The sequence below is a fragment of the Amblyomma mixtum genome, chromosome 4 (assembly GCF_055824585.1).
Source record: "Amblyomma mixtum isolate Tamu chromosome 4, ASM5582458v1, whole genome shotgun sequence".
Lineage (NCBI taxonomy): Eukaryota > Metazoa > Arthropoda > Arachnida > Ixodida > Ixodidae > Amblyomma > Amblyomma mixtum.
In genome coordinates, this window is record NC_143015.1 from 104268641 (window position 1) to 104281919 (window position 13279).

Below are 13279 nucleotides of genomic sequence, written 5' to 3' on the forward strand. Positions count from 1 at the left end.
AAATCTTGGGGCCGACATTCCCCACCTGCTGTGGGTTTGCCCAGCGCTGAAGCCGACAAGAATTCGGTCAATCGCGGCAGCGGGCCTTTCACCGACATACACTGCTTGAACACAGGGACCACAACATCGTTCAATCCTCGGTTTCATAAGATCGGCGAACCTTTTCTCATTTATTTAAGCATCCTTGTCATCCGTCATTACGTACCATTTTATGACCTGAGGCAATAAACATTTCTTAACGAAAAAATCAGCCGTTGATTGAACTTATGATGTGAGGTCTGTTTGTTACTATTTAATTTTTTAAATGCTTTGTACTTCCGTTCATGTGCTTAATGTTTTGTGCGCAGTAACCTTATCAAACCTTTTTTTTTGTTGTGGTTAACTGTCTACTACCTCGATGTCTACTGATGTACTTCCCACCCTGCCGTGGCTCCTACTTTTGGGCTAGCGATATTGTAGAAAGGAAGTAAAACGGCTGCAGTAAAAGCAGGTGCGCTATGCTGTCGTTTCTTCATTCTTTTTTGTTTCGGCTTTTCAAAGCACAAAAGTACGCCCACATTGTCGTTAAAGTGCGTACTCATCAGATTCGCATTTCGAGGAAAGCAGTGACTGTGAAAGACTAAGTTAGTAAACGTCTTTGTGCTTTTCGTTAGCATTGTAGCTTCCGAAGTCAGCTGCACTTCAATGTCGCTCGTCGTTGGACTACCCGCGATATTCACATCTCTGAAGCGTGCATGCCATGGGCTCTCCCCTACTGTCGGGCTGGGCACAGTAGGCACTCAGCCTTCACGTAGGCATTAAGCCATAGAAAGACCACAAGGCTGTGGGATTTTTATTTGCTGATTATATTTAAAAAAAATGGCACTGGCTTAGATCAGCTAGGCCAGGATATACGTAGCGAGAGTATAGTTAAACTTGATTACACCTTCTCGTTTAGCTTAGTTTCTCTCCGCCTATGTTCAGTGTTTAGCTTTGGTTGTTATCCCCCCATTGCGTCTTATTGCGGCTACATTAAAGCTGCGCCAACCGCCCCCCCCCCCCTTTTTTTCTCCTACGGCGCATGCGCACAACTGTTGCAACTCGGTTTCGCCCGAACGCGGCGGCACCGGCTCCTCCTGTGACGTCACGCCAGATGGCCCCGCGAGCGGCGGTTGCTAGGCAACGGCTCAAGGTCACGGTGTAGCCACGGCGAAACTGATGCCACGGCGATATGGCGTGACTTGCGCGTAATGTAGCTCTCGCTACGAAACTTCTACTGAGGTAAAAATTGCCTTGGGTTCAGTCATGGCGGCTGATGGTAGGTGGTGATATTTCAGCAGGAGGTGGGCCCGGGCCTCCGGAGTTCTGAAAAAATTCTAAGAGCAGGTCCTGGAATAGTCTCGGCCATTGTGCCTAGTGTTGTCACGGTCGAAACAGGCACCGTAGGCTGTTATAAAACGTGGAAGCCCAACTACGCTTCTTCCCATTTTGGGTTCTGTTGTTGCACTCCCATTTTTCTTGACATGACATCTGCACATGTTTGCAAGGCGGGCACCGCTAATAACTGAAAACAAGAAAATCAAGCGAGAGACAGGACAGAAAGCATTTGGAACTCAAGCACTGTTATCTCTGTCCCCGCTAATCCCCATCTCATTCACCTCTGCAGATGGCCGCTACTGTCTTCCATCAGGCTCAGTGTTTCCTGCAACCGAAGGTACGTGGACAATAGTCCAAAAAATAACCACGGTATACCTCTTTCAGAAAAGTAACCAGCATTTTTCCGGCTAGAAGATGAGTGTCGTACCCTAATGATCCCCTTATTGGCAAAGTGTTGTAGCCCCATATTACCAATATTTTGTTTTGCACCTGTGTCTGCAATGAGTACTACGCTGTATGTGCGAAATTTGCCAGGTGCGTGCTATTGGAACACAGCTCCGTTCCTTGGACGCGCGATGTCTTCCCAGTGTCGAGCAGGCTTTGTCCCAAGCAGATTACTCACGTTCTATCTTTTTCCTGAAACAGCAGAAGCCCGTGGCGACTGCAGTACTTTCGTTACGTGGGTGCAACCTACCCCTCTTGGAGCCAGAGCCACCTCGGGGTCCAAAAGGAGCGGCCTTGCAGAGGTGAGGCGGCGAGCCAGTCTCGTTGTGTTTGCACGCTGTGATCCATATTTCCAGGTAAATCAAGAAGCAGTGAGGAGGGTGCACTGACCTCTTATGGTGCGGTCAATGTACCTTCCTAGTCTTCCGCACGCGTTTTACCTTCAGCAGTTTGGTTTTAGTTTGTTTGCGCACCAGATAAAGCAGAGACAGGAATAACAGAGAACCGCCGTGTTCTGCTTTACGTTTGCGCAAAAAGAGAGAGATCCAAAATATAACACTCACTGCTAAAATAATCGTCGGAGTCATTTTGTTGTTGTTGTTTTCGTTGTTGTTGTTGTTAGTGGCTATTTATTGGTAATAAAAAAAATTGAGGGGACACTTTGTTGACCTAAAGTGCGGTACGGCGAAAGCCATAAGGGAGGTGTTGCTGCTTGGGTCACGGGCGTGTGGTTAATTTTCGCCTCTAAGTGTGGAACACGACAGCGTCTTGGAACGCTGTCAGAGAGTCCACAGAACGCCATCACCGGTTCGGTAAATTGGTTTCGTTTTTGAGGGAAGGAAATGTATCTGTCTCGCATATCTCGGTGGACACCTGATCCTGGCCTTAACGGGAAAGGAGGAAGATGGGAGTGAACGAAGACACCGTATTCAGCGCCTTTGTTCATTCCAAACCATCGAGCTGGCGTGGCGGAGTGGTTAGCCTGCTGGTCTCGCTCTCAGGAGACCTTGGTACGATTCCCCAACTCGACCAAATTCCTACTCGGTTTTGTTTATTTATTTATCTGGTGTGACTAGCAAATTGAGTTAATTAGGCTAATTATTAGTTAATTAAGCAATTAAGTGAACCCAGTCCCAATTACTTGAATAATCACTATACGACCTCTTTAATTGGTTGCATGGTTACAAGCCGAAGTACAATTGGCCCCGTTTGAAATTCCTGCACTGTGGCGTCAGGACCATTTCGACCAATTGAAACAAGGTCAGCGTAGCTACTGCGCGACGGTGGCTATCGGCCCTTTTCATCGGGACAACTGGAGGGAATTATTTGAATGTATGCGAGCACAGAGCAAGGGGCGTTGCGAGCGCTTGACACCAACCTCAAGACTCGGCCAGCCGTCGTTTTTGGAACGCGAAACAGCGCCATTATAGTCGAGTGAAAGACCGACAGTAGACGCCCTAGGTGGTCTGTTTTGCGTTTTTTGCGGGCACCAAACTACAGTCATGTTTTATACTAAGCAGAAACTATTTGGTTTCAAGGCCAAAGAGCAACATGGGCCATCTTCAGTGCACAATTATCGTCAGAACTAATTAAACCATGGGAGAAGACTAGAAAAAATAATGGTTGGTTATCATACCGCTCCTGGCACAGTGGTGCAGCGGTTAAGCGATGCGCCTGTGCCCTGCGATGGCAGGTCCTCTCAGTGGTGGGCCCTATGTGGCCCAGGTTGATCTTCCTGAACCATCAATCATTAAATAAATGCCAATTGCCGCGGTGGGAAGTTTGTAACTAAACAAGGGAACGTGAGCCATGCGGCCCACCTGCCTCCCATAGGTTGCTCTCTGGGCACCGCATGCCAGTCATGGTCGTGGTTTATTGCTCGCCAATGCAACGCTGGCGCCGATGGCGTTACCGCTCTTGAGTTAAACATTTGCAGAATAGAGTAAAAAAATAAGGACGAAAATCGAAGTATTCCCGTTGGGTCTCTTGTCACGAATGTGATTTGGAATGGGATTAGTCTCCAGGTGAGCGATAATTAAGATAATCCTAGACTTAAATCAACCCTGTCCGCAAGTCGATCAGACAGGCTTTCGCAGAGGATACTCGAGGACAGACCATATTCACACTATTATTCAGGTGATAGAGAAGCGCAAAAAATATAGGCAACCCCTACAGAGAGCCGTGATAGAGAAAGAGAACGCACTTGACTCAATCGCAACGTCAGTAGTCATGCAGGCATTGTCGAATCAGTGTAGAAGAGCGGCAAAGATACCGTAAGGTAACCTTGAATTCTGCACAGCTGTCAGTCTTCCATGAAGTCAGCAATCCAATACTGTTGACGAAATATGTCGGGCATGGCGACACGAAGTCGCCAATGTTATTCAACGCCTGTTTACAGTAGGCATTCAGAGACCTGGCTTGGGAACTGTTGGGGATTGATGGCGAATACCTTAGCAATCTTCGATTCACCGATGACACTGGCTTGCTAAGTTATTCAGGACAATAGTACAAAAGTTTGATCAATGAGTTATAGGTGGCAGGCTAAACGCTCACCACCGTCTACTACCCGCCTGCTACTACCGCCCAATGTTACCAACCATAAAAATAATCCTAGGGGATTAATGTGAAAAAGGAGGAGCGGAGTAAGTCAGATTTCCATTTGTGTCGCGTGACCATTTTGTGGCCATGAAGTGAGCTCAGCCACGACTGGAGTTCGAGGGTCCGCGGGAGACGCGGGACACGCGCCTGCAAACGGGGACAGCAGCGCTCCGAACGAGCGAAGTTGTTGTGCGGAGTGCCCAACAGGGTTGTCATGAATGCGCACCGTCAAGACCTGGCTATGCGCGGACATGTATTAACGGTGTGGCGTCGGGAAGAGCTACCACCGGTTACGGGTGCGAGTCACAACCGGTTACGATCGGTTACGAGTCAGAAGCGACATTCGCAGAGCTAGATCGTTTTGAGGCGAGGTCATTGTGAAGCTCCATTACTCTTCCTCGAATTGTCCTGTCCTGCTTTTGCTGATCTGCACGCACCCTCTGGCTGCGTGGGACCCTTGCTTAGAGGGCTTCAACCACACAGGAAAATAATTGCCGCCTGCGCTTCTTACTGGCCAGGGCTCCTCAGCGGCCGAGAGAGTCCTTTTAAAATGGGGGAATCTTGGTAGTTACCTCAGACCACATATATCTTGTCTGACTGCAGACAGGGAGGTGCCGGTCTGTGTTAAGTTCTGACATTGTGTTTTGTTTCTTCTGTTTCAGGCAACAGAGGCGTGATCGTCGCAGGCGCGCGATCAAACAAGTGCAGATCGCTGGAATAGTGATCTTCTTTATCGCACTGACCCCTTTCTACCCCTGTTTCCCGCTTGAAGAAGAGAGTAAGGCTGTTTTCGAGAAAAGTTGACTAATGTGCGAACATTACGCGACGGCACACTCACGGCTCGCGACGGCTCAAAGAACTGTACAAAAATACACCACACAGTTCTTACAACACGATTTGAATAATGAACGCAAGCATTCGCTTTTACTTTGTGATCTCTATCACCACTAACCTCCATGTCATTGATCACTGCAGCCAGCTGCTGTCTCCCGTCAGGCCCACCATCTGTCGGCCCAAAGGGTACGTGCATGATAGTGCTCAATAATCACCAATCAATGATTGTCCTGTTTAAGGATTGTTATCAGTATATTGCCGTTCTGGAAGCAGTGTGTGATCCCACCCTGATTAGGCTATGCAGAGAAAAATACGCTGTTGTCGTTGCCTTTTTGCATCAGTGTGTATATTATAGGTGTTCTAAAGGGCGTTTTGGAAAATGTGTTTTCGCTTGTATTTTGTTTTTTTTTTGAGGGGGGGTTCCTGTGGATAACTACATTCACCCCCAGCCACATATGATGTCCATAAAAATTAAAATCCGTGTGGACTATTTGCTTTCGAGAGACTCATCCTCAGCACTCTGGGATAGCCATGGAGAATTATGCAGTAAAGGAACACAGTCAACGTAATTTTTATTATTCTGTTAAGACACGACTAAAGTAATAGATTGATAAAACTGGTACCTATTCAAGGGTCACATGTCATATTTCGGTAATAACAAGCATGAAATATGCGGGCTATGTTCTCAACTTGTGTGCTGTGGCAGGGGTGATGAGCACGGTTGTGAGCTCCGGTCAAACATAGACCGACTAGCAACCGGCAGATTTTTGAAGACAACTCTGCGTATTACTCGGCGAACGACAGAGCAGAAAGCCCCCACGCGAATGGCTGAAAAACACTCTTATTCCTGCTGTCCGAGGCAAAGTAGAAAAAAGAAGTAGGGAAGCCGTGGCGCTTAATCCAATTTAATAGCAAAATCGGCCACTCAGAGTAATAATTCGAAGTCTCTATGAATGCTTGGAGCCTGTTCCACAGCAGCACAGCTAATCGGCCCAATATTGGCGATGTATTGGCAAAGGCCGGTTGTGCAAAGCATCATAGTGACGCTTTCCATTTCCAGTATTGGGCCGGTTACCTGTGCTCATTGGGTATATTGAGTTCCTACGACGAAAAGACGAACTGAAAATCGCCTTTGCCGCCGCGGTGGCTCAGCGGTTATGGTGCTCGGCTGCTGACCCGAAAGACGCGGGTTCGATCCCGACCGCGGCGGCTGGAATTTCTTTGGAGGAGAAATTCTAGAGGCTCGTGTACTGTGCGATGTCAGTGCACGTAAAGAACCCCAGGTGGTCGAAATTTCCGGAGCCCTCCACTACGGCGTCTCTCATAGCCTTAGTCGCTTTGGGACGTTAAACCCTATAAACCTAAACCTAAACCTGAAAATCGCCTTTACTGCACCTTCAAGTCCCACGCAGCATGTGTGGATATCTCCAGGCGGAAAGCTACCCAAGTAGCTCAGATAATCGGCCCAATATTTTCAATGCAATGGCAAAGGCCGGTTCTACAAAGGTTCGTAGTGACGCTTTCCAATTCCAGTACTGGGCCAATTACCTGTGCTGCTTAGGTATTGGAGGGACCTTCGTTTTCGTGAGGGCGCGATATGTTCGCAGTGTGGAGCAGGTTTTGTCGCAGTCGGATTAAACGTTTTGTCTGTATTTTAACACAGAACAAGCTTGCCGCCGTCACGGAACATTTGTCACGTGGGTGTGGCCTGCTCTGCTGGGAGTCGGAACACCCTGTATCTACCCCCAGCCCTCAAAGGACGTGCCGCAGGTGAGACAGAGCTAACAGTATTTTGAGGGCGTCCGATGGTCTTGTTTCTAGGAATATAAATTGCGAAAAGAATATATATATAGCATTTTAAGGCACCACCATTATACTTTCGCTGTACCACAAACGGGTTTGGCGAAATCAGCTTGGTATTATATAATGCTTGAGCAGGAAAAGGCATTCAGAACGAAAGACTTTATTCTACAGCAAGCGTTGCATTCGTTTTAAAACACCGCTATAAACCGGCGTTTCTCTAGATTGCATTCATTCTTTTTTTTTCCTAACTATTGTGTAATATCTTGATTAGTTCGCTTTTATTTGTGTATAACTCTCGCACAAATGCTGTGCATGAATTCTGTGTATAATACTGAGTTGTGTCGCTATAATTATTTTTTGAAATTTCTGCATGGGCCCAAGTCTAGCCGAGAAGGCTAAGCGCCCAGATGATTCGCATGTATTTTTTTTTACTGGCCGTGGAAATCAAATTGATTTCGACCGACCGACCGACCGACCGGACAGTGGGCTGCTTTTGTTCCGTGGACTCCTTGACAGTACTGCAAGACACTGTCGCATTCAACTCTTAAAGGCGAGGCGTACGCATCCTCTAAAATTTTTCGATCCCTATACTCCTGAAGTTAATTGTATTCCTTATTTTATTTTTGTAGTATGTTACCCCGCCCCAAACTGCCATAAAAAAACTGCGCTTGGGCTTAATAATGAAATTTCTTCCCGATCTCTACGGCAAATGGGCGGCGAAGTGTGCACAATCATTCTCTTCTTGCAGTCATCGTAGCTCTGCATTCGGTGGGACGATGCCCGAACGGGGTCCATGGAGTCCAACACGAGTAACATGTCCGGCATCGGCGCTACCGAGACTGGCAAGGAAGCGCTGCCGAGCCAACTCCAGTCCCGAGTGCCACGTCCGCAATTCTGGCGCAGGCACCGAGCCGAGGCGGTAAGTAGCTGGGCACCGACACCCGTCAAAAACACGCTTGTGCTTCTGTTTTGGGAAAACAACTCGAACCATTCGACATAGCCGATGTATAGACGACAGCGCAGGACGATTGGCGATGTCGCCGACACCGCTAATGCTTGTTCATGCTTACGAAAAAAACGTTACTAGTAATGCGTGAATGACGAATGAAGAGATATGGGAGAGGCGTTTGCCCTGTAGTGAGCGTAGTGAGGCTGATGATGGGGATGACGATAAGCCCGCGTTTATTCCCTGAGGCACTCTGCCCTCTTTCCGTTTCTTAATACTGCATTTGAGAGAAAAACTGACGCCAACCAATATTTTAAGCTTGCCCAACGTTTCGGGACCAACTCGGTCCCTTCTTCAGGGGTGACTAAAGTGTGCCAGCAGCCGCGGGGTGTTGCCTTCGCTCTCCCTTTCTTAGCACCTGGCGGAGTCCACTAACGTACGCAGAGGGGAGCGTTCCTGGGGTTCTATTCATCGCCGCCTTTGTGAGCCGGATGTGCCATGACTCCACATGTCGCCTCTTGAACAGGTTTGGCTCCACGGTCAAGACGCTCACCTCCTCGAAGGCTATTGGGTGGTCGGCGCGCTCGCAGTGTTCGGCGATGGGGTTGGCTTCCGAATTCATTTGCCGGACGTCATTCTTGTGTTGCCTTGTTCTTTGGGCGAGGTTTTTTGTTTCGCCGACGTATGAAGCCAGGCTTCATACGTCGGCTTCATACGGCTCGATTCACTCTCGTGATCCAGATCTGCGCTCACTACCTTACCTAACTGGGTATATCACCTACCACTTCGTTCACCTCACTACCAACTGTAAACAGCTGTTCTCTTATTAATTTTCAGACCCACAGTTTTGCTCTGCCTCTCAAAGTCACTTATTATGCTTTGGAGTTCGTCCCTTGAGTGAATTAGCAAGGAAATCGGTTTGGTTTGCTTTATGGGGTTTAACGTCCCAAAGCGACTAAGGCTATGAGAGACGCCGTAGTGGAGGGCTCCGGAAATTTCGACCACCTGGGGTTCTTTAACGTGCACTGACATCGCACAGTACACGGGCCTCTAGAATTTCTCCTCCAAAGAAATTCAACCGCCGCGGCCGGGATCGAACCCGCGTCTTCTGGGTCAACAGCCGAGTACCATAACCACTGAGCCACCGCGGCGGCAGCAAGGAAATCCCAGGAATTCTATTCTCCAACTGTTTACAGGATGTATTCAGAGGCCTGTATTGGGAACAGTTGTAGACGAGACTTAATGAAGAATATCATAGTAATTTCAGATACCCTGCAGCAAGGAAATCCCAGCAGGGTATCTGAAATTACTATGATATTCTTCATTAAGTCTCATCTCCAACTGTTCCCAATCCAGGCCTCTGAATACATCCTGTAAACAGTTGGAGAATAGAAATGGCGATATCGTCTCCCTGCCTGACACCATTCCTTTTTGGAATTCTTTCCTTACTTTATGGAGGAATATGTTAGTTGTCTATGCCTGGTTGTCTATGCCTGTGCCTAGTTTCCTTTTCACTGCTTTTAGGCTACCTCCGCTTTTTACAGTATCCTTGATTCTCTCCGTACCAAACTTCCTTGTATCGGTTACGTTCAGCTTATTGATTAGCTGTGATAGCTACGGGAGTTCTCTTCTTTCTGTGGGGTTACTTTCATGCTTCGGTGTTTCTTAACCTGTTCATTCGCCTCCCGTGAGAGCTTGCCATTATTCTGTCTGAGCATCCGGAGCCGCCGCGGAGGCTCAGTGGTTAGCGCGCTAGGCTGCATACCCGAAAGACGCGGGTTCGATCCCGGCTGCGGCGGTCGAATTTCGATGGTGGAGAAACTCTAGAGGCCCGTCTACTGTGCGATACTCGTCTACTGTGCGAAAGAACCCCAGCTGGTCAAAATTTCCGGAGCCCTTCAAGACTGTCATTCATGGCATTAGTCTCTTAGGGATGCTAAACCCACGTAAGTAATAAGCCATGTATGAGCATGCTTCCGCCTACTTCTACTGTCCAATCCATAATGACAGCCGTGTGCTCATCGTTCACTGCTGGAACATTAATGGCCTAGCACTCAGTTAATGCCGAACATCTGTCCTGTAGTAACATCCTGAAATCCTCTACTTTCCCTCTTACTGCTAACTCACTGATGGGATTCCGTCTCTTTAGTTTCTTCTGGGCCCTCTGGTCTTGGATAATTGGGGAACTTATCATCCTTTAATCGCTACAACGCACCTCTCTGGTGACCTCCACATCCTGCACGATGCCAGAGCGCACGGTATGAAGCTTGTTTTATTTTTTGGTCTAGCCAGTGACGTCCTTGCACGTCCAATTCCTGCTCTGCTGTTTTGTGGATGAATGTGTTCATGATCCGTAAATGTTTTCTGTCGGCAACTCGACTAATACCCCATCCCGTGCTATTTCTAGAACCTATCCCATAGTCCCTCACTACCTGGTGTCCAGACTGCTTATTGCTTTCATCGGCATTGAAGTCGCCCATCTGTACAGTGTGCTGTGTTTTTACGCTGTAGCTTATACAGCTCGTTGAGTCGAAAAACCGCCGGCGTAGTAGTGGTCGGTACCGCGTGTCGGAAATAATCGAGAGCTGCGTAAAAAGAAATGGTATCATGGCAATTTGTGCTTCTAGTGTTGATTATTAATTGGTGCGTGATAGACGACGAGGAGATACAGTTGTTGTAATTTTATAATTGATTAATTAAATAATAAAAAATAACAAAAATAGAAAAAGGGGCTCGAAAGTGTAAAAAGGGTGCCAATCAAAAGCCAATGCTTTAGCTTGGCAATTAGGTATGTGTGAAATTAATCAATTAGTTGAATCCATTAAAAATGAAAAATGCGTTTGAGAGGCCTCGTAGAGACTACGCGCAATTTGTCGAATGGTCAAGGCGCCGCGCCGAACGGGCGATGGTGTTCCGTGGACTCCCGGCAATGCTGCTACAGCCTGTTGCGTTCCATTCATAAGGCGAAGGTTATGGGTCCTCCTATTTTACTTTGCCCATTGCCGATTCCAAGCTTTCACAGAGGCGCTCGACGATCTCGTCATCATAGCTGAATGTGGGCGCATAGGCCGGTGCCACTTTCAGTTGGCACCTCTCAATTTTGAAGCCCAATTACGGTTACAGGGCAAACCTCACTCAGTTTTTCTTCAAACTGCAGAAGTGTGCGACGATGTAGCCACGCCTGTCTGCAGCTTCTGGTGTGCCTTCGCCACGTGGGTGCCACCGCAATCAGTCTACGCGGCGTCGACTCACAGGCCTGCTGGTCGCGAGAGGGAGGTTTGGCAGGTGAGGGGCATTGCCGAACTCTTTGCGGTTGCGTTGCTGCGCGCCTTTCCGTGTTTATGTGACCTTCAAATTGGTAAATTGGTTATTGAGGAAAGGAAATGGCGCAGTATTTATCTCACATATCTCGGCGGACACCTGAACCGCGCCATATGGAAAGGGGGAAGGTAGGAGTGAAAGAAAAAAGCGAGAAAGAGGTGCCGTAGTGGAGGTCTCCGGACTAATTTCGACCACCTGGGGATCTTTAACGTGCGCTGACATCGCACAGCACACGGGCGCCTCTTGCGTTTCGCCTCCATCGATACGCGGCCGCGGCGGTCGGGTTCGAACCCGGGTACACCGGCTCGTTAGACGAGCGCCTTACCACTGAGCCATGCGGCCGGCTTTCCGAAATACGTTTCAGGACATGTGCTGCCAAACCCTCGATAGCAGTCACGGCGTGCGCTATATCGATTCACTACCAAAGGACATCTGGTAGAGTCAAGTGCAACAAGCTTGCACATGAGCTGCACACAAGCTCTTCAAGGCACACTTACGGAAGAAAGCATATGCTAAAAGGTTTCGTGAAGTTACTGCATAGAAAAATGAAATATAAACCATAGGCTACATGGGATAAGGAAGTACGCAACAAGTTACACCTCGTGAAAAGCGCCTTAAGTTAACGGCAGTCATGGTGATGTCAAAAAACTTTTGCGTTACACACCCAATGGAACGCATGATCACTAGCCCATAGTAAACGTGATCGCTTCTTTCCGACCACAGAAGTTGTGAAACAAAAAAACTTTTCCCCTAGTTTTATGTTAAGTACACTTTCCTTCATTCTAGTTCAGTTCTAGGAAAGGAATTCAGCTTGACAGCTGAGCTCTAAATGCTGTTGGAGGCCTGGATTAGTGATGCTTGCTAGGGTTTTCGTTTAACTCACGAGAGCGTCACAACCTCTGCTTGAGGACGCGTTTCTAGGAGGCGTTTGTAATTAGATCTGTCTTGGACCGTCGAATAATCAGCTCGTCCCACAGACGTGCACTACAAGACCCATCTCTCTAGCAGTCTCGGGCCTCGTTGGCCTTGTGCTGGCGTCTTCATGGTGCATCGTCGTGGATTCTTTGCAGGAACTTTCTTCATTGCCCTTCTATTGTACTTTTCGTACAATCTGCTGAAGGGCCGTCCACTTCTGTCCTCCTCTGGGCTCTAAGCAGGGCCCATGGTGATCTCGACCTTGCTCCTGCACTACCGCACTGCGCTACTTGTCGACGTGGCCAGATACGATGATGAGGGATACGTTGCCTTGATAGGAGAGTTCTCGGACGGTTGCACAATCCAGTAGATGAAGCCGGCAGGTTCAGCTCCGGAATCTGAACTAGTGATGAGCAGCTGAAACTTTTAGGATATTAACAAAATTTACAGCATAAATTGCAGCTTTCAGTCCATTCTGAGCTTAAGACAAGAAAAATTCGTTTTCGGCCCCGTGCTGGGGCATGATTGCCTTAGCTGTTTGCTCGCCCCTTTCTATTTCATCGCGATGCGAAGTTGCGTCCACAGAGCCACTGAGCAGTCTGAGAAGGTGCACCTGCGCGTGCGCAGTTGGCGCGTCTGGTTGGGCAATGCTGCGGTTTTAGAGGCTTCATATAGCGTGGGGTAGTTGCTCTCGTTAGCTCTTTTGATTTTTTTAAGCTCTTCACTGCTCTCTCGTTACAGCCCTCTCCAGCGCTGAAACATTCGCAATGTCCACCGAATCCTGTTGTTGAGGAATTATGGGCTTGTGTTGGTTTTCTGTAGCCGCCGAGGTTGATATACTCTTTGTTGCTTAGGTGTGACTGCTTAGCCTTTGTAGTAGCAATAAACTTCATTGCGCTAATGAGCCCGAGAGAGTCTTCGCCCCAGGCGGGCCGCGTCCTCAGTCCAAGAGGCCATGGGCGTTGGCGTTCGCTGCGCCCTATCCAGCGGCATCACTGGACTTCCCGGTCGGGACTGGTCAGCCAGGTCACACAGTCATCATCGTAAAGTTATTGCGCAGTT

The 13279-nt window shown here is 48.3% G+C and overlaps 1 protein-coding gene across 28 annotated transcripts in view; it reads left to right on the plus strand.

The window, feature by feature from the left end:
- LOC149347673 (uncharacterized) overlaps positions 1–13279 on the plus strand; it is an 81045-nt gene that overhangs the window by 64191 nt on the left and 3575 nt on the right. For 17 of the 28 annotated variants that reach the window (XR_016292590.1, XR_016292589.1, XR_016292597.1 and 14 more), the window contains 7 exons: positions 1646–1693; positions 2002–2102; positions 5061–5176; positions 5374–5418; positions 6896–7002; positions 7784–7954; positions 11139–11266. Coding sequence is in view for 1 of the 28 variants with exons in the window: in XM_089587282.1 (XP_089443408.1) it covers positions 1646–1693; positions 2002–2102; positions 5061–5176; positions 5374–5418; positions 6896–7002; positions 7784–7792 (426 nt within the window). In the remaining 27 variants the exon portion in view is untranslated. The other 11 variants (XR_016292584.1, XR_016292587.1, XR_016292588.1 and 8 more) reach the window with 10 other exon arrangements.